This window comes from Taudactylus pleione, unplaced genomic scaffold (assembly GCF_031769625.1).
Source record: "Taudactylus pleione unplaced genomic scaffold, aTauple2 ptg001137l, whole genome shotgun sequence".
Classification (NCBI taxonomy): domain Eukaryota; kingdom Metazoa; phylum Chordata; class Amphibia; order Anura; family Myobatrachidae; genus Taudactylus; species Taudactylus pleione.
The window spans coordinates 2,021,078-2,043,671 of NW_028285538.1; the positions used below are offsets into that span (position 1 = coordinate 2,021,078).

At 41.6% G+C, this 22,594-nt stretch overlaps 1 protein-coding gene across 6 annotated transcripts in view; it reads right to left on the reverse strand.

Moving 5' to 3' along the window:
* The window catches only part of GPD2 (glycerol-3-phosphate dehydrogenase 2), a 292,752-nt gene that overhangs the window by 149,794 nt on the left and 120,364 nt on the right, over positions 1–22,594 (reverse strand). For all 6 annotated transcript variants that reach the window (XR_015874935.1, XR_015874934.1, XR_015874933.1 and 3 more), the window contains 3 exons: positions 3,909–4,073; positions 3,070–3,214; positions 2,131–2,324 (listed from right to left, as the gene is read on the reverse strand). Coding sequence is in view for 3 of the 6 variants with exons in the window: in XM_088462040.1 (XP_088318166.1) it covers positions 2,131–2,324; positions 3,070–3,214; positions 3,909–4,073 (504 nt within the window). In the remaining 3 variants the exon portion in view is untranslated. The remainder of the gene's footprint in view (positions 1–2,130; positions 2,325–3,069; positions 3,215–3,908; positions 4,074–22,594) is intronic.

Here is a 22,594-nt window from a genome sequence, read left to right on the forward strand (position 1 = left end):
ATACATACACACACACACATCGGCCTTGTGCATCACAACGCACACCAAAGCGTGCGAATATTAGAGCACAACCACACACCCAACAGTGGTATATATAGTATATACCTTTTATCTTATTTCTGCCTGGGCTTCAGTCCAAACCCCCTATGCGTGCATGCAAACGGTCTTCCTTATTCAATGCGCATAAATATAAGAAAAAAAGCCACACAGAAAAGAGCGCATGCGCAGAAAATGGCATTGGCTAGGGGCTGTATCCTCTGCAGCCCCAAGATGCCGTATAAGGTCCTGGGACTACCTGTCTAACGTATGGTCAGCAGAAAGCGCTTCTGCTGTTATAACAGTGGGCTAATTCACATTCAGGTGGACTGGGGGATCACAGGGGAATGGAGAATTTTACTTGGGGGGTCCTGCTGACCCTAGGTTAAATCTGCCACTATATTATATATATATATATATATATATATATATATATATATATATATATTTGAAAGTACTGTAAGTGGTTCAAATACAAACACAATATAAGGCTATGGGTACAATACATGAATAACAGTACAGACTTCTGGCAAATTTTTGTAGATAGCACCAATAAACTTTTTTTTATTGTGCACTGGCAACACAAGTTCAGATATATATATATATATATATATATATATATATATATATAATACAGTTTTAAGAATACATAAAGGAAAAAGTACAAATCCCCCCACAAATTACGAAAGGAGGAGAACAAAATAATCAGCTTGCAACAGAGCAATTTATTCACCGAAGTGCAAAAAATACAAAGTAAAGCCATGAGCGTGCATGATGCGGGCCTGTAATTGTCTATGTGATGGCTTCCTCTCACTATGTAAAATGACCCACCGCAGGGGTGCATAATGCACAACAGCAGAAAAGGGTACTTTGGACAGAAATAGAAAGATTGCTGTCACTTTAAAGATTACAGATCAAATGACAAATTGCTGTCATCTTAAAGAACATATTGAATAATTGCTCGCCTCATGAGAGCAGATAGTGCATACCATAATACTGAGCATGTTCTGCAGCACAGTGCCCTTATTACGGATATCACATGAATTAGCATCACTTCCTATGAGTGGGGTCTGCAAATGCAAATTAAATATGCACGTTTTAGGAACGGAACTTGTATAATCAGAAAAACATAAACATGTTGCAAAAGTAAAATGGAGTCTGTTTAGTTGGTATCAGAATCTTGAGAATGATGATCCCAGGGCACAGCCCTATGAATCTGATAGTCAGGTGAACGTAGGATGATACCCAAAGGGGTTCTTCATCATTTAAACAGGAACCTCTGTCACTGGGGCTCCCCCTGCACAGTCCCTCAGCCATATGTGCATTTTGCTCCCATTCCACCATGTGACAGTACATAGAGAGGACTTCTAAATGCAGTGGTCTGAACGTGTATTAGTGATTAAAGTAGCTAGACCAATGCAGTACTGAATGGACAGCTGATATAACTGACCGGGTCTGCTATTCAGTCACTTGGTACACTGGGCAGTATGGTATTTACTGGGTGTAGGCTTATATATATCTTCTATATTGTATCTAAATACTGCCCTATGTTGTCCTAGCTGCTGCCCATGCAGTCTGTTAAAGGCCAGTTGGGTGCGGTTTATTGACCAGTCCTATGTTACAACTCTGCCTCCATAACCAAGAGGGGAGTGTATATGATTTTAACTGCATTTTTTTCAGCGAATCCAGACTGCCGTAAAGTGCGGCCATTGCAACACTTAGGACTAGATCCAATTAGCCGCAATGATCTCGTCAGCTAATTGGATCTAGCCCTAAGTGTTGGAATCTGATAGGTTGGAGTATGACTTACAATTGATGAGGAACCTTGGCTTGGAATGAGTACTTACATGTTTTATTCCAAACATGAACTAATACCGCATACTTTCACTTTTTCTTGCATATATACAGAATTGCATTAATAAAGATAAGTGCTGAAAAGAACTGTATATTTAGCTATGATATACAGCACAGTTAAATGCAGGTAACGGAGAGTGTATTAGCGTAACCTCTACACACCCACTGAAGACCTTATGAAGCGTATGCCGGCTGAATAAATGTAGATGTGTCAATAATCACAGTATACACTAGTTTTACCTTCCACATCACTGCTCAGGTAGTTGCGCACTTCGGTTAATATGAAGTTAATGTCTTCCTCAGTGGGAATGGGGTGGTGAGTGACCTCTGTTGGAGTGTCAGTCGTCCCAGCAATGGTCATCTTCTCCCATGGCAGGAAAAATATCACTCTGCCATCACTGGTGGCCGGATCAAGCAGTCCCATATTATCTGGGCTATGGACAACAATAAATATTGGTAGTAAGTATAAGATTAGTATGAATCATTTTTTTCCAGGGATAAATAATTCCCCATATCCAGATATACGTAAATTCTGTATGAATTGAAATATTTCCTATAAGTGTTCTTGAGCACTAAGTTACCCCCCTTGTTCTTCTGTCTTTTTCTCAAGTTACCAGTTTGGGGTCATCAGTAGCACTCCCATATATAATGATATGACCTAATTTTCATTCTCCAATAAGAGATCAGATTAAATATATTGGGAACCTTTATTATCACTTGTAAGAATAATGACATAATTTATTTGAATAGCTTTGGTGCGAGAACCTACCCCTTTTTTGTTTAGTCAGCCAGAGCCTGCAGATTGCAGGTGTAAGTAGAGAAACATAGGCACATGCAAAATGTCTGGGCACCCGAACGCTCCAAGTAGGCAGCATTTTGGGGTGAAGTTTTAGCTTAGTGTGTCCCATCAAACATAATTTTCGATCCATGAAAAGGTTCATTCAGGAGTGCAGCCTTCACACCGTGGATCTCTCTGTGTCAGCACCTAAACTAATTCTGTTTTGTAGCTCATTGGATTTTCCCAAACAATTCAAACTTGAGAGAGCAAGCACTAGAATCTGATCTAGATTCTGAGCACAGCCTCCATCCCTTGATAAAAGGCATTACTTCTCCACCAAATTCAGATGTGCAATGGTCTAGAGTCTCAGCCACCGAGTTACCAGCCCGCCCAATAAGTACCTGTAGTATCCTGGCATCACAATATGCACACCGGCGCTGGGCTGGCAGATGTTGCTGGTCTCCTGATCATCCATTTTGCGCAGAGAGTCTGTGAACGGCCCTGTTGCGTTGATGACACACTTGGCTCTGACATTAAACGTTTGGCCTGAGAAAGAAAAAACTCAATAAAACACAAGATACACTACAAAATATATAATTATCATCTACTGTATGGGTATTCAGTATAGCACAATGTCTTGCAGATCTCTCTAAAGTGATATTGAACAGTGCAATGCCCTGCAGAACTCTATAATGTTATTTATAATAACACAATGCCCTGCATATCTATCTTTGTGTTTTTAAAAAAGTACAATGTCCTCCAAATGCCTAGAACAGAGTTAGGGACTATGGGCCTGTAACATTTTCTGAGACCTAGGGGTTATATTTACTCAACTACGGATTTTTAGGAGTGGAGTTGTTGCCCATAGCAACCAGATTCTTATCATTTATTTAGCACCTTCTAGAAGATAATAGCCAGAAATTGATTGGTTGCTATGGGCAACATCTCCACTTCTAAAAACCCGCACTTTAGTAAATATACCCCCTTATAGTTCCACAGAGCCAAAAGGCCAGAAGATGCCGAAACCTGCTCTAGAAAATGAAAATAGATTATTTACAAAACTAAAGGGAACGCTGAATATATATGTTCAGCAGCCCTAAGGAAATAGAAGTCATCTCTATTGAGATTGTACATAAAATAAGGTATTTATATGGACCATAGTAAAACTCTCTGAATGAGTAAAGCATTAAAAATTGCAAAAAAAACCATGTATTTATATAGCAAGCTACAAGTCATATACCTGTTAGAACGTCTCTGCAACGTGCGCCACAAACGCGCTCTGTGCCGCTCTCCGGATCTGTCTTCTTCAGCAAGCCCACCACTTCAGTGTAATTGGCTGTGGCAGCACCATACCTGGCAGCAGTGAGAGCGATGGCAAGGTTCATTCGAGCATCGTTGTGCTGTCCTGCAGCAGAGGGCAGAATTAAAGGAAGGACATGAGTCACCTCAAGCCACTGACTTGTGGTATCGAAGTGTGTCAGAACCGATCTGTCACATCTGTCCCTGTCACACTGAATATACGTGATGGCTGGATAGATCTCACTTGAATTATTTAAAAAATACATTGTCTCTTCCACATCAAAGCATTAACCTGCTGCACGATTTAACGTTACCACATGGCCTATTTACATGGAGATCTAATGAGGCTATTAATACATTTCACAATATAACTAACAGAGCTAATTTATTGAACACCCATTAATGCATTTAAGCAAAGAGGACAGTAACCACAACTATATAAATCACTAAACCTATGATAAACAATGTACTTATAGCCTTTAAGAACCACAGTTGGGGTAATTAACAACTCTTAACAGCACATAAACAACAGTCAATAATATTAATTAATTTGTTTTAGCGTGCAATGTAATTAGTGAACCAATACAGTAGATGTACACAAAATCTGACTTCCACATTAATCGATTAAATAATTATTTAATTAGCGAAAAAAAAAAAAAAATTAAAATTAGGTGCAAGCAGATTGTTACTGTAATACTAATGGACTATATACAATCAATAAGTAAACACCTAAATGCAAACTGCATTTCAATATTAATGGACTGTATATAATCAATTGGTAAACAGTTGGAAAAGACAGTGCACTGCAATATTAACGATGGACAGAATCAATTGATAAAGGAAAAATATGTAAATAAAATGTAACTTTAATATTAATGTGCTGTTTTAATTAGTAAAGAAAAAAATGCAAACTAAATATAGGACTTTAGTATTTATGCAGCGTCCAAAGTAATACTGTGCAAAAAAGCTTATGTACATAGTGTTTTACAATCACAGTTACTAAATTTACATTAAATGTTATTTTTTTTTTTCCTGTATATAAACCATTTCACACAGCTATAGCAGTGGCATGAGATTTATCATCTTCCCTAAAAGTTACAACTCAGACACTTGCTGTAGCGAAATTACATCACATTTTCTGGTCCAGGGAACTACGTGCTTCGAGTAATTAATTTGTCATTACTTGATCAGTTGTAGCAACACAGCAAACTTCCAAATAAGAGCACTGGTTCTTCCACCACAATACCAAATGAGAGGCTGCATGAATAATGGGTAGTGTTGTTGATCTATGCAGCCAGCATACCAAATCCTTAATATAAAATTGATTATGTAAAATATCTAGCTTATGATCTGTCTGCTGTGGTTCGGACTGGTACACAAGTAATCTGTCTATGGCAAAAGGGCAAAAGAGGGATCAATGTTTCAGTGGGTCACCTGTCTACTCCTTTCAGCGTCCTGTCGCAGCCACATTTTAATCAATAACGAGAAGTGATTTCCGCCTATTTACTTAGAATGTGCAGTTTTTCTTGCACTTGAGTAAAACACAAGAACGAGTTACGAAAAAAAAAAAAAAAGCTCCACATTTAAAAAAAAATCCGTGACTCCTCCAGTAACTCCTTTGACTCCTCTATTAACCCTTTGAGCGCTGAGCAAGAGTGACAAATTGGCTAATTGGATATTTTCATACTGTAGTCATATTCAGACACCTTTTTGTAAGTATTCCGTTGCTAGGAATTATGTTCAACTCTGGCAAAGATTTATTTTTATATACAAAAAAAGTTGCATAGACAAATGAAAAGAATGACCTGTTTGTAGAATATTAGGTTAGAGATGGCTTAGGCAACCTGGGTCTCCCTACAAATTCCAGAATACATTACCAGCTGTAAGGTTCAACAAGAGTTGAAGGTACACAGGTTGCTTACTTCTAGGCAACGGAATCGCTATAATGGAGTAGAGTCCAGTTTTCTCTATTCATATTTATTTTATCCGATAGTTAACTAAGAAAATTGCCCCTGCTCTGCATTATTGAGGCATCTCACTATATTTAAATAAGATAGGTATGAAAGTAGCCAATCCTACCACTAAGCCTGTCCACAGGTTCAGGTCTGGCATAGACCCCATGAGGCCATGGGTCCCAGGTGTCAACAAGGCATCGTCCAGGCTGGTGGTGCTTCCATAATGTAGAGTATTCACGTGGCATGGGTTGAGTCCGTTGATCTGCCTGAACACGTCATTGACCAGTAAATGCTTGATAACCAATTGTAGCCATTCATGGACTTCATGTATTCCCACAACGATAGAATGTTCTAGTAGGATATTGCACCATGTCATCGGTCCCAAGTTGTCCAGAATTGGTTTCGAGGAGCATTCTGTAGAGGTCTGATGAATGGTGTGGCCACCATGTTCACCTGAAATTGATCCTAATCGAGCATTTATGTGTGGTGGAGAGGTCATTCACACCCACGATCCTGCACCTATAAATATCAGGGAGCTATGATAAGCAGTGACGTGCGGTGGGGTAAATGGCTGGGGAGGCACTGGTTAGTATCAGAGCCAGATTTACAGATACATACTGTATATGAACCCGAGGATTCATGTGGGCATTATACAAAGGTGTAGCAGTATATAGTGCTGGAAATTTTGAGCGTTTTGATCAGGGATGTGAGGAAAAGGTAACCAGGGGAGGCAGTGCCTCACCTGCCGTACACTATTTACTCCAGAGCTTTGACTATAAAAATTATTAGAATAATACAGAGAAGTTATTTATATTTTCTTTACATTTTTCTTATAAGTTTTATAGTCAAAACTCTGGAGTATACCTAAGTATGGCAGGAAAGGCTCTGCCTCATCTGAACGCACATCACTGATGGGAAGCTATTGAGACAGCATGGATCAACATCTTTGAAGAGGTCTTCCGTCCACTAGTGGAATCGATGCCACGTCAAGTTGCTGCACTTCGCCGGGCTAGAGGGGGACCTACTCGATACTAGGCACCTATCCCATGACGTTTGGAACGTCGTTGTATGCATATTATATATATATATATATATATATATATATATATATACACACACACGGGTGTGTTTTTTTTGCTGACACCATAACACGGTTGAATTTCTGAAATTGTGAAACATTAGGCGGCAATAATAATGTACTGAGGATGACAGCAAGTCAAATATAGTTCACAGTGTTAAGTTTTACTATATTTAAAAAAAGGTTCTAAAAAAAGAAAATAAAAACATCTGTAAAAGTTATCACACTGTGCCCAGCATTCAGAAAATATTGTTCCTTATAGACACAATGCACTATCTTGGAATACAGAGCAGCCAGACTATTCTCCCAGAATTGTTCTTGCAGTTTGCGTGTGGGTGTGTTCCCTGGATGACACACATACACAGCACCCCAATTACATCTGACTGGTTCACTCAGAAACTGTATCTGGTTCTAAGTAGCAGTGAGACGAAAAGGCCATCAATGGTTTAAAAATGAGACAATGGGAAGCTTTAACCTGTTCAGTTCAGTCTACTAATTACTGGACCTCTTTGGGGCATCACCACTTAACACTTATTTTTAACACTTTATATCACTCAATGTTTGTTTTTTGTTTATGTTAAACTTTCACACTTATTCTTAATTTTTTCTAACACTTTCAACACCAAGCAGTCACCTTCACTCACCTAACACTACAACACTTCACTGCTATTTTTTATTTTATTTTGTGTGGCGTCCTGGATTGGTTTGGGGGTGCCCCATGCCCCAGACATGAACCCCCATAGTGTTAGGGACTTACCCGATGAGGTTACCTTGACGATGGTGGGTAAGTTCATAACTTTGGCCAGATTTATGCCAAAAACCCCACATATCATTCATAATTATTAATGGTTGTATGGTGCATCTAGTTTCTCTTTTTTTCTATGTTGTAATAAGTCTCAGCTAGGTAGCACATCTTATTAGAAAGAGCTAGGGTGTGCAATCCATTCCCCCTTTCCCCAAAATAATTACTGGGTCCTGAGGATACCTCTTTATTAGTGTTGCTCACTGTAGGATCATAGGATCAAGGACTACAAGTCACAGTTTACTGTACAATACAGAGTACAATACAAAACTATTTGTTAAGTTCTGTACATCTGGGGATGGAAAACATCGCCCGGCCAATAGCGTTATCTGTATTGTATCTCCATGCTCTATGCTGATAGGAGATTATGGCCCGTATTCAATTTGAGGCGAAAAGTCCGGATCCGCGATACTTTTTCGCCGATGACGTCATTTTCGCCTGTTTTGCTTTTACCCCGTATTCAATTTGAAAGACTTTCCGCCTAGGCAGAAAGTCAATGCAATGTTATAGGCGGAAAAGTTTTGCCTATGAATGGGAGGCGGAAAAAAGTGCAGAATTGGGGTTTTAGGGTGCAACGTTGTGGGAACCCCAATGCAGCCATCAGACAGTCCCCCAAAGGTAACTGCATCAAAAAATAATAAAAAAAAACACTTAACACCCCAAAAAATTACTTTGGGGTCGTAAAAAAACAATGTTGGGGTACAAAGTTAAAAACTAGCGAACTTGACTCTGGGGTGGTCCCCAAGTATCCCCCAGGTGTTTTTTTTGATTGCAGGTGCTTGCAGCAGGTGGATTTTTCATGATTTTTTCAACTTCACTTTAGCAACTTTTTAATATATTCTGACCCCCATTTTCAAGTACCCCTTATTTGCTGGGATGTCATTTTCAGGAGAAAATACTCCTGAATACTATTCTGCACCATGTACAGAAAAACGCTATTTAGCAGCTATTAAGCCCGTTTAAAAACACCAAATACCTTCAGCACACCAAATCGGGGGTACCATTGGGAACCCCCATATCAGAGCATCTTTTGGGGGGTGCCAGGCTGATTTCCCCAAATCTGACAGTACTTTCCGCTTCTTCAAGTTTCGCCGGGTACCGTTTTCGCGTACTTTCAAATTGAATACGGGGTAAAGCGGGCATGCGCGCAATACTTTTCCGCCTACAAAACAGGCGAAAAGTCCGGGACGCGGAAAAGTATTGCGGCTCGGCTCAAATTGAATACAGCTCTATAATGGATGCAGGCACAAGCAGAAATCCCACATGCCACCCTCCACCACCACTGTGATATTTTTATGTATGAAAAGGAATAAAATCAGGCGCCACTCCAGGAACATATTCACAGAACAGCAGAAACCTATTGGATCTCTTTATAAAGAGAAGAGAGAGACAGACGCATAGAGTCACTAGTCAGGTAAGACAAACAATACAATCAGATAAAGCGGGGGGTTTTCAACTCCAATCATCAAGAACTCCCAACAGGTCATGCTTTCAGGTTTTCTGTGAAAGCAGGTAGATTAGTGACCCAGTATAAATCCAGAAAACGTGACCTGTTGGGGACACTTGAGGAATGGAGTTAAATAGCATTGAGCTAAAGTGAAACTATGACAGAGAGCCAATGGAAAAAAGGTGTATGGATCATTAGGTCTACAATAAAAAGGTAGACAATGTCTAGGTAGACCATACTAGTTAGGCAGGCAATAGGTCGACAGGGTCTGAAGGTCGACACACTAAAGGTCGTCTAGTAAGGTCGACAGGGACAGAATGTCGACACAGAAATGGTCGACACATTTTATTTTTATTTTTTTAGCCCTAATCTTCACCCTAATCCTCCCCCTTGGTGCCTAACCCTCCCTCCTGGAGCCTAACCCTCCGGTAAGTGTCTAACCCTAACAGCAAAAAAGTGTTGACCATTTCTGTGTCGACCTAATGACCCTGTCGACCTTCTTACTAGTCAACCTTTTGTGTGTCAACCTTCTGACCCTGTCGACCTATTGTCTAACTAGTATTGTCTACCTAAACATTGTCTACCTTTTTACTGTAGACCTAATGACCGGATACCCTTGAAACTAATGTTAAATGGATAATGGTTTTGTTTTACTTTTAGTCTCTTAGCTATAAATATACTATTTTACTTTCTTAAATTGAATAGCCAATAAAACCACTATTTTTCGCTATGGGGTATATTTATTAATTAGCGAGTTTTAGACCTGATAATTATAGTTTCTTATCACTGCAATAAGAAATTAACGTCCACCAGGATGCATTAAAAAACACATGCAGGGAGAGGGTCTCCAATAGGAAGGAGCACATCTCTGCGATGCTTTAGAAGTTAAGTGATCACTAATGGTGATCACATGTGTGCGAGCGGCCATTGCCAGGCAGGGATCCTGCGAATCCCTCTCACGGTAAATACTGAGACACGTAGCCCATAGGCTACAATGGCAAAAGCTGGGTACACACTTAACGATATGTGTAGCCAGCGGCGCGACAGTTAACTGTACAGCTGACGGGCCAACACATCGGGCAGCCGGTACACATTACACGATCCGATGCCCGACCGCCCAATATGTCAGCACCAGCTGCATCCCGCTGCATGGGATCGTCTACCAGTTTGTCAGACTGAGCTAGATGTAGGGCCAATCTGACGATGCGACTGACGACATAACGGGAGCGCACTTGGTCATTAGTAGTGCGTATACACAGGCCGATGTCGACATATCGTCTAATGTGTACCCAGCTTAACACCATTAGATTGTAATGTCCGGGTGGAGGAGCTTCTCCAACAAAACAGATGTCACAGCAACTCCAAACATGCAGTCTCACTTTTCTACCTGTCCCAAATCTCCACAGATACTATCCTAATGATGTGGGAGGGGCTGTTGCATCCTATACTGGAGTGTGCAGGTTAATAGTTTAGTTTTCTTTGCAGAGCTGTAATACTGTATATGGCATTTCCATAGGAATTGGAGGTAAGCAAAGTGGCTGTGAGATTTTGAACAAAATGGTAGTAGGACAGGTGATTCTATCCCAGAGCTCTAGCTCTCAGTGTGGAATGCCATTATGCACTGTGGGCCTGATTCAGAGACAGACGCTAATGTGACCATAACTGCATCTCCGTACGCAACGCAAAATATGTTAGCAAAGACCACCCGAGCATAAAGTCGCCCACTACTGCCTTCTCACCTGCGTACAACTACACATACCTACTTAAACATCTGTAGCATCGAAGTTCATCGGCGGCCATTTTACCCTTGTGGAAGGTCTGACCTGACACAGGCCAGGGAGCTCTACTGCCACGCAGAGCTGCGTTTGCAATTGTAGTGGCTAATTTATGCATGCCCACGTAACGGCATTCAAAGGGCCAGGCGCGCCTGCATTTCGCTAACCACCCCGTCAGCACCCCCAAACGGTCCTTGCTGTCAATTAATCTGCAATGGGCCTCCGTGGTCTGTGTGAGTGCACAGCGAACGCACTGCTGCCTTCGCGAACATGCACTGGTAAATAATCGCTCGATCTGCGTGCGATTTGCAGGTGCGTTCATCTCTGAATCAGGCCCTGTATTTGTAAATATTTGATTCTGCAGTGAGACTGGAAAACCTACAGAAATTTCCAGTGGTAATAAAAAAAATATGTAATTTCAATTGTTAAATTAGGCAAATACTTCAAGGCAGCAGTTCGCATCATTCCAGTTATGGTTACTAGAAAACTTACGACTTAACTATGTGAAGCCTCAGTGAAGAGACTACTGTAGTTCCTAGTGAATATTAATCCAGCTCGCAAATATCTCCTTCACGGTGATACGCACAAACAGCTCCTCTGGCAAGCGAAGGGTTAAACAGGAATAAGAAGGGAAGGAGCTTCGGGTCAGCATCTCTCCCCCTGCATCACGAAAAGGATGTGAGAACTGGTTCCTGGAAGCAATTTATCTTCATCTATCCTTGAACGGTTACAGATCTGGCAGCAGTTCAACAGGTAGATATTTAGAGCTACTGATTCTGTCGTGGATTTGATGTTAACAGACATCTGAATACATCTCTGAGTGAATGTAGTTTGTGTGCTATGCTTGGCCATGGGAGACATTGCAGACATAGTTTAACAACCAGCAAAAATACCAAAAATAAAAAGACAAATATAAATAAAGTTAAATGAGTTATACTGAAGATGTAAAGAGGGGACCTGTGTAAGTCATAGGTAACAAAGCACAAGAAAAAACAAGCAATAAAAAGACAAGTATTTTACCGGAGAGAGATGGAAAATGTTGTATTTTACCCAGATCCATGATGACGAGGTGCCTCCTTCCTCTATAGACACTGAGGTGGGCGCTTTTGAACATTATGGGCCTGATTAAATTCTGAACGATGTGCGGCCCGTCCTATGCAGCTGAGCAAATCCCCCCTAAGTACAGTAAAACAGCATTGCTCATTTTCCCACACCCTTACGGAGTTGCGAGACACAATGAGTGCTGTTGTGGTCGTGATTTCTCCCCCCTGAAATTATGGGGGGGAAAACATTCAGAAAACTTCAATCTCTAAGCATTCCAGGTAACAACTCGATCAAGGTGTTCTGAGACCATCTAGAAGAAGCACAGTCTAAAGGCCACTCTGGGCAGAGGGGACTACTAATATGCCTTCTATTCTACAGCACGGGGAGTAGATGTGAGGTTTAGTACTTCTGCACAGTGTACTACTTATCTATACTATCACCTGCCGCACATCAAGGCACTCTTGTATACTTTTGTGGAGGCAACTTCCAAATGGGCAACCTTTAACATGGGGAAGGGGGTGTTGAGGTAGGGGTTCAGTCACCATAGTTTATTTTTCTGGCAGTGCATGTCGCACAGGACGAAAAGAAGAAAACACATTTTTAAACAGATAGCTAAAACTCCTGTAATCTGTAGCAGCTAATTACTTCTACAAGTCTACATACTTGCCTTGGCCTCTAGTTTACATATAAAATAAAAACAGCTCACAAACTAAACGGTAGCAACAATGAAGCATAATACACACAGGACACTACGTCAAAAGGCTTCAAACTGAGGCTGCAAAATCCCTACTGTATAAACACCTGAAATAAAGCTACCATATATGCTTAAAATGCTCTGAGGGTGGCACCGCCGACCATCCATGGTCCCTGTATCTGGCTAGCAGCGTGGAGCAGAATCCTGCAGCCAGAGTCGCAGATGCTGTGTCTCCCAGAATCGCAGAAGAGGGTGCCGCTCCAAACGGCAAACTGCAGCCACAAACTGAAGCCGCCCCCGAGCATCCTGAGACTCCTCCCGGCAGCGCTGCTGTTCCTGTCGCTTGTAGTCCCGCCCTCTGTGGCATGACATCACGCGCTGTGGGATTTTGGCCAGCTCCGGGCACCGTAACGCAACAGCGTCCATACTTGCGTATCCTTCATTCCGGACCACACGCGGAAGGTAAACCCCAGATTTATCCGCAAAACAGACTTGCGCTCAAAAGCCTCTCTGTGTCCCTCTATAAATATATATGTTTTTTATATCTTTGGAAAATAGTGTAACAAGGATCATAGTCAAAAGAGGTTATAAAAGAAAAGATGTTTGTAGAAAAAAAAAAAAAGACACTCATCCTTTGAATCAGCAATTTAACCCTTTTACTACTTGTGTGACCCCGAACCCATTACTGTCCCTTTTGGCTGAGAAGGGTCAAGTACACGAAATCCGACATTTCCATAAAAATATAGGGGATTTAGTCATTGCTCGGGTGGGGAATAAATAGTCAAATGCAGCCAGTCAGAGGGAAAAAAAAAACAGTATAATATGTGGCTCCCTTGAGGTGAATGTAGTACATAGTCCTGCCCCCGCCTCAACCTCCGCCATAATCTCCGATTCCTGGAGGTAGAGAAAGCACTGGAGTGAGGAAAATTCTGCAGCAAGACATAATGATACAAAATGACAGGGACAATAATGACAATGAATTTCATGTCTCCAAGTCATGAGTCGGGAATGCCTGACTGGGCTGACTTATACAATTAAATTGTTACAGGTACAGCAGGAGATTCAGTTTATCGTCTGCAGGCTTTTGGGAGCGCTGCCATTGCACAGAGTGTGGCTGAGGAACATACTAAGATGTGGTTTTTGTTAGAAACATATGTTAATAAAACTCGTGAAAGTGCCTTTAGTTTGGCAGCGGCTGCAGAATTGCCAATGTAGCAGATGCAGTACAAAACTGCGTACGACTAGTGTCGCATTAAACACAGTGTGCAGCAATGAAAGTGAAAAATAAATAAAACCACACCCGCTTGTCTTATTTATTCATCATAGCACCTGATGAGGAACTGAGCTTTAAAAAAAATGTAATACACCATGTCGGATATGGTACATACAATAAAGATAATCGAACACACTACATAAAAGATATAAAAATGTATTTAATAATGTAGAATGAAAGTCAATATACAGATTATAATCACACTGATCAAATTCACATGGGCATCATACAAATGCATGTAAAGTTCAGGAGTATAACTGTATTGTACGTAAACTACCCTTGCTGCAGGCAAAAAAGTTTCAAATGTAGTAAATTCAGATAAAATGTAATCAAATGGTGGAGCTTCACAAATATATATATAAAAGTTATTTTGTATGAGCTGCCTATTCTCAGCGGCTTCAGCCTTACATTACCAGGACCTGTTTATTAATGCTGCACATTATCATTGAGGTAAATTTGGCCAGTTCTCCAATGCAGAACGGATTCAAGACATTAATATTTTTGGCCGGTTTTACATTACATTCTTGAAGGGTGTCCCCCGTTACAGATTCTTAAGCAGGCCGTCCATGTCAGATATCGGTCCAATCTGGCTGGTTGGAATGAAAACCTGGTAATGTATGGGAGGAAATGACAGTCATCCATTTGCTCACAAACACTGGAAAATAGCCAAAAATGGTTGTTCAGACAAATTGGTTAAAACACACAAATTTAACCAATTTGAACATTTTTTTTGTCCTATTTTCAGTCTTTATAACCATATGGTCGACTCATTTGCTCCAGGTTTTCATTCCAACCAGCCAGATTGGACAGATATCTGGCAGAAAATTGTATAGTGGATGGCCAGCTTAAGTTTAGGGTTTATTGTTGTGTTCAGGATCACTGAACAGCCAGGGGCAGGAGATTGTCAGCTCAGACAGAAACCCTAATAAGCACTTGCACAACTTAATGGTACAGAATTAATTGCCTCCCCAATTATTGTAAGTTATCTGGTTGCAAGGTTTGACCTCCGCTGAGGTAAATTTCTGTTCTTGGAAGCAACAGAAATTTTCTTCAAAACAAATTGTCCATTATTTATAGTATGCCACAAAAAAAATCATAGTGTTTGATAGCAGAAAATTATTCCGATAGCCTTTTAGGTCATTGAGGTGGTCTGGGCACACTAGAGACATTTATCTTTCTTTTTGCAGAGCAGTTACTTTCTACTCTGTATAATCACCATACACACTACTCTTATAATGGGCAGCATGGTTGGTGTAATGGTTAGCATTACAGCACTGAGGTCTTAGGGCCTTGGATAGAATTCAAACCCAACGGGAGAGAGAGAGGGATGGAGGGAGAGAGAAAATATAGATAGTAAGTTCCACTGGGGTAGGGACTGATGTGAATCATCAAATATTCTCTGTAAAGTACTGTGGAATATGTGCACGCTATATGAATAACTTAATAGATAAATAGTGGACCTATTAACATAGTCTTCAAACAATAAAAGGGAGATGGTAGATCCTTATTCACTGTTGTGAATTTCTGTATTCCTCTAAATTTTGTCACACGTCTAACAGATTATTTTTCCAGTCAGTCAATTTAGTTGGCTGGTTGGAACGAAAATCTGATCATTTTATGAAAGCAAATGACAGTTGGCCATTTGCTCACAAATCCCAGAAAACAGAGGAAAACGGTCATTCAGACAAGTTGGTTGAATCCGTTTAATTTAAGAACTTGTCTGAACGACCGTTTTCGTCTGTTTTCTGGCATTTGTGGGCTAATTGTCATTTGCTCCCTTAAATTACCAGACTTTCGTTCCAATAAGCTAACTAGTTGAACAGATAACCTTTAGATGTGTGGCCAGCTAGAATAATGTTTGTTTTGTGATTGTCTCTGAGAGGAGTAACACAGATGTTTGGTTTTGAAAACTGGTATAGTTTGCCTGCGGATTCATAGACTGTGAAATCTGTACCGATGGCTTTGTTTATAGTACATTAACTTCTTTTTTTTCTGAGGTCATTAAAGATCTCTATTCATTGAGGAAAAACTAACTTCCACAACCTGTATAATGATGGCGACATTCATTTGGATACTAGCAACCAAAACATCTGTGGGTGTGGCAGGAGACGAGGGGGGCAAAGCTAGGGAAATTTAATTGGCTATGTAGTTAAAATGAACCTTTTCATAGATATGATTAACAGAGGATCAAACATGTTTGCTAAATAAGGACTGAGGGCCTCATTCAGGTTTGGGAATAGAGTAAGACAGAGGTTCTCAAACTCGGTCCTCAGGACCCAACACAGGTCACGTTTTCCAGATCACCCAACAGGTGCACAGGTGTATTCAGGGCCTGATTCAGCAACGATCACAAGTGCTAAGACGCACGCAGGTTGCCCGATTTTCGCAATTTGCGCATGGGAATGCATCGCAGTGCGCAAACTACCCACTGCAATCGGGAATGAGAGTGCAGTGTGTGCGCAGACACATCACAGAGTGATTGACAGGAAGTACCGTTCGGGGGTGGTGAAGGGAGGGTGGTCGGGTGAACGCAGGCGTGCCAGTGAGTTGAAACGGCGTTGCAGGGGTGTGTATAAATTAGTCACTGCAATACCATACGCAGCCTGAGGCCTCATAGCGTGCGCTGAAGTTAGCAATTCCTGAGTGAGGTCTGACCTGTCTTAACTGTGCGTATGGGTCCGATGTTACCGATTGTTTCCCTGTGTTGCCCAAGTATACGGATGTGAGTAAGGGGAAGTGGGCGTCCTTATGTTAGGCTGCGTACGCAATGCGAATGCAAACGTTTATCACCGATGATATTAGCAACTGCGCTGCGTACGTATAAGCGGAATTGTGATTCTTGCTGAATCAGGCCCTCAGTACTCACTGACACATTTTAAAAGATCCACAGGTGGAGCTAATTATTTCACGTGTGATTCTGTGAGGAGACCTGGAAAACATGCACTGTTTGGGGTCCTGAGGACAGAGTTTGAGAACCTGTGGAGTAAGATATAGCAAGTAACTGTGAACTTGGACAAACCATTTTGCAATGCAAGGTATGCAAATACATAAAAGATTTTTGCATGCAGGGTAAATAGGCTGCTGTTACATTGTAGGCCACAAACGCTGGTATTTTTACACTGTAATTTAGATCTGACTTTAGACACACCCCTCCCAAATCTAAATCTCTCTGCACATTTTACATCTGTCCCACCTGCAGTGAAACATGGTTTAACCAAGGTGCACAGTTACTTGCTCTATCTTACTCTAGTCCCAAGATCATTCTTATTAGCTGTTGGGAAGTGGATGAAAAATATATTACTTTTTAAAGTTAGATTAATGCTGATGAAGTAAAACTTTAACAGCATATGGTTATAACTATAATACTATCTATATCAGTGATTTTCAACCTTTTTTAACTCGCGGCACACTACACAAGATTTTAAAATTGCCAAGGCACACTATCCGGCGATGCGGTGTGCGCGGACTATGAAAAAACACACTACATTAGTTCCCACAGGAACAAAACACACTACATTAGTTCCCACAGGAACAAAACACACTACATTGGCCCCCACAAGAATAAAACAATCCCATTGGCTGGCCTAACAGAAAAAAAACCCCACATTGCTCCCCACAACAACCATACCACATTGCGCCCCACAGAAAAAGAAACCTATGGCTGGCCCCACAGAAACAAAAAACAAAACAAAACACATTGTTCCCCACTAAATAGGCAAATATATGGCTGGATAACATATGGCTGGCTCTCACTAAAAAAAAATGACATGACTGGTTCCCACGAAAAAATAAACTATGGCTGGTACCCACGAAGAAGAAAAAAATGTCTGGTCCCCACAAAACCCACATTTCTTCCCCCCTTGTCACTCACACTGCAGCAGGATCGCGTGCGGGCGGGCTTCCAGGCAGGCTGCAGAGCCTGCCTGGACAGAGCGCGGGCTGGCTGATTGGCGCAGGGCGTTGGCTGGCAGAGCGGGCTGGAGGGCAGTGGACAACGCGGCGTGCGTGACATGTGATGTCACGCCGCCGCATCTTTGCAGGTCACTACCCGGTCGCGCCTGAGTCTCCCAGAGGAGCTCAGCGGCCCGGGATGCTGAAGTACAGTAAAATGTGCCCGGTGGATCTGATAGCCCCGCGGCACACTTCACAACCGGCTACGGCACACTAGTGTGCAGCGGCACACCGGTTGAAAACCGCTGATCTATATCATAACGTATGTATCATCATAAAATATAAATACATACTTACACACACACAATGTAGAATAACAATGGTTATTATTAACAGACTACCTGCTGTTAACATTCAGTTCTCTATTGTTCCACAAGGGGGACCTTACAACAATTGTTCAGTGTCGATCAAAAACTTGGCTTTTTTTTTTTCTTCTTTCGAGTATTTTCAGGACCCTTCAGTAAATAATTTTTTTCTTTCATAAACCAGATGCTTTCACACATAAAATGTGTAATAATAGTTTGGAAGCACAGGGCATACCATTTTGAAAAATAGACAACCTACTGCATCCACTGAGAGAAGCCCTATGCTTATTGATGCCGGGATGTGGGTGATGTGGGCATTAAAACCTCCATCTTGGGACTTTTTAATACTTTCCAAAGTATAAAGGTGCTATTATGAGGTTATCACCAGAAAATAATGAAGCACATAGTTTAAAAAAGGGGACACCACTCTTTCAAACGAGAGGGCCCCTGATTGTGTCAGCTTGGGGAAGATTGGGCATGATAAATGCTCTCCCCCATCCACCAGCTTACATATATACACACACAAAAAAAAAAAATTATGTAACTTCAAAGGCATCACTCATTTATATGCTCAATAATATAATGCAGGTACCCTCCACTGAACTAACTGCTGGGGTTCACTCACATGTACTTATCGGTTGGCGGCACTTGATGCCGATAATAAGTTATCGCCGCCCACGAGTGATGTCAGTGGGAGAGATTTAGGATCTGTTAGAGCCGAAATATCTCTGGGGCTTGCGACAATGAGACCCTACCACAAGGGTCTCGTCGCAAGCCCGATGGTCGCGATGGTCTTGACCATCGCGATCATCTTCCTGGCCGCTCGCTATAGCTGTGGGTGGTCACCCACAGCTATGCGAGTGGCCAGGAGGCCGTTCTAAAAAAAAAAAAATAGCCCGGCCCTGATTCAGAGCGAGCGCTCTGCCAGAGCGTCCGGCTCTGAATCAGGGCCTATGTACGATCCCCCGATTGAACTACATTGTTATTACCACCAACCGAGTTCTGATCAAAAGGAATTCTGGGCCTGATTCAGAGCCGGACGCTATTTGCACCCGCTCGTCCAGAAAAGGGGCTGGCTATTTAAATTGACCGTTCGCTCTTTGCGGTCTGTTGACGCCTCTAGGTCTGAACGAGCTAACGAAACATGCGGACGTTTTTTTGTAAAAAACGCCCCCCTGGCCACTCGCATCATACGTCATCTCCGCTATTTATTAGATTAATCGAATACATCGAATGGCTAAAAGACACCCAACTGACGTGCTTTGCTAATTATGCACACCCTTAAAACGCCCGTTTTGACCTTTTGGCACGCCTGCGTTCGAATCTCCACTCCCCGTTTTCAAGCACCTTCCCCTGTTGCCACCCAGAAACGCCTCCTCCTGTCACTCAAATTAGCAGGCATTCGCTATTTTGCGAGCACACGATTTTCGGCCGCACTGACTGGTTCGCGCATGCGTACTAAAACCCATACGCATGCGCAGATGTGCGAACATCGCTCGGAGCGAACGAGCGGCCACTTACGAGCGGCTCTGAATCAGGCCCACTGTTTCATATGAATAGCCTATTATGACTTGCTATTCCCCTGATGAAGTCCTATGGGGGTATTTTATACGGAACCGCCATATTGGTCTGCCAAAAACCAAGAACCTTTATGCGATAAAAAAAGGAGAGGCTATAAGATCAGATAGGGGCTGTCATTCAGCAGTTGATTCAGAAGGAGGGTGTCAACCTCCTGGCAAGATAATCTTATAGCAACAAGAAGTGAACCGTGCTAATATGTCTAATATTTATATATACCGTAGGATAGTAAAGTGATTAATAATCTATAATAAATAAACCATAATAAAACTGAAACCATACCAATGAGCAATTAATTGTTTGTATATAATAAATTAAACATTAAATATATGTAACTATACAGCTTGGTTGAAAAAATAAGCTATTTATTGCTGCAATTCAAATTGGTTAAAAATTCACGTACAGAATTCATTTGGTATTAAATGATAATGTCCCGAAAAAAGAAAATAGCTAAATAATTGATGTAACAAATGTCTGTTAAAAAGTCTGTGTTGGAGATGAAGAGCGGCATTAAATACTACAGAGTCACTGGCCTCAGGGCCTGATTCAGACCTGCTCGCAAGCGGGTCGATGGTGGCCAAGTGCACACGCTCGGTGTGCGCACTGCGCATGCGCGAGCCCCAGAGCGAGCGCAAAAAGCACTCGCTCCGGGACTCACTACAAAAGGGGTGGCTATCGATGTTGATCGACAGCTTGCCCCATTTTGTAGGTGTGGCGGGGGGGTGGCTTCACAAACGGAGGCGTTCCCATGTGAACGCCTGCTGTTTGTGGGCGGCCCCACTGACATCACCAGTGATGTCAGTGGGAGAGCTTTCGGCTCGATTTGAGCCAGAAGCTCTCTGGGGCTTGCGGCCACGAGACCCTACCACAAGGGTCTAGTCGCAAGCCCGATGGTCGCGATGGTCTTGACCATCATCATGGCCGCTCGCTATAGCTGTGGGTGGTCACCCACAGCTATTCGAGCAGCCAGGAGGCCGCTCCTAAAAAAACCAGCACCCGCCCTGATCCAGAGCGAGTGCTCGCTTTTTGCGAGCGCCTCTGAATCAGGCCCTAAGTGTAGTAGTCCAGGTGAATATCCAGCTTGTATAATATTTACCAGGCTCGCTTGTGGTGAAGTTCACGTCCCGAAAACATGCATGGATGGTGCTGAAATGGCGTGTAGATGTTAAAAGCCAAGGCTGAATAATGGAAGATGCTAGTCTGGAAAAGTAGTAGATAGAGGTCTCAGTAGTTCGAAAACCGATAACGAGGTTACGAAACGCGTTTGAAGTGGAATGGCCCACAGCTTCCTCAGTAGCATGTTACTGAGGAAGCTGGGGGCCATTCTACAGCGAAACTGAGGAAGCTGTGGGCCATTCCACATTAGCATGCTACTGAGGAAGCTGTGTGCCATTCCACAGCGAAACGCTTTTGGCCCTATTGTTATCAGTTTTCCAACCACTGAGACCTCCATCTACCGCTTTTCCGGACCAGCATCACCCATTATCCAGCCTTGGCTTTTAACATCTACACGTCATTGCACCACCATCCATGCATGTTATTGGGACGTGAACTTCACCACAAGAGAGCCTGGTAAATATTATACAAGCTGGTTATTCACCATGATTACTACACTGAGGCCAGTGACTGTGTTGTATTTAATGCTGATCTTCATCTTCAAGAGAGACTTTTTAACACACATTTGTTACATCAATATTTATATATTTTTCTGGACATTATCATTTAATACCAGATTAATTCTGTACGAGTTTTTTTTAAACAATATGAATTGCAGCAATAGCTTATTTTTTCAACCAAGCCGTATAGTTACATGTATTATAGGTTTTATTATTATATACAATTAATTACTCAATGGAATTGCTTGTTTATTATGGTTTATTTTTCATAGATTATTAATCACTTTACTATCCTATGGTATGTGTATATATATATATATATATATATATATAAAATTAGACATATTAGCGTGGTCCACTTCTTGTTTCTATAAGATAACCAATAACCTTTACCCTAATAATAGGGCTAGATAAAGGATTAGTGTTGCCAATATACCATTGGTGGTGTTCTATTATTAATTGAAGAAAGCTTTTTATGTATATGTCACTGTCTGCTACTTTTTAAGCAAAATAAATTTGCAATAGTTTACACTAAAAGCTGTTGTACTACTATCTGGGTGCTTCAGGTGCAAGGGTCTCATTATAGGACCTGACTGTATAAAGACCTACCATCTGTGGTCATCTACTCATTGAAGATACCATTCCCTCCATTCCACTACCCCAACGAGAGAACTCCAAAGTGTGGGGATCAATAACATATAAAAGTACCACCAGTATTGGACTCTCTAAGGCAGAGGTTCCCAAAAACACGATCCCCAAGGCTCCCCAACAGTCCTGGTTTTAGAGATATCCATGGTTGAGCACAGGTGACTTAATTAGTGCCAGTCAATTTAATTTAACCACCTTTGCTCATCCATGGATATTTGTAAAACCAGAACTGTTGGGGACCCTTGAGGACCACATTTGGGAACCTCTACTCTAAAGAATAAAATTCTCTATTTTTCATCTGTGGCGCCTTCTGGACATTTTTGTATATATATATATATATATATATATATATATATATATATATATTATATATAAAACACATCCTTACATACACACATATATGCTATATTAGTATTTAGGTTTTTTTTGGGGGGATGCAGATTTTGGCCAAAGCAGTGTTT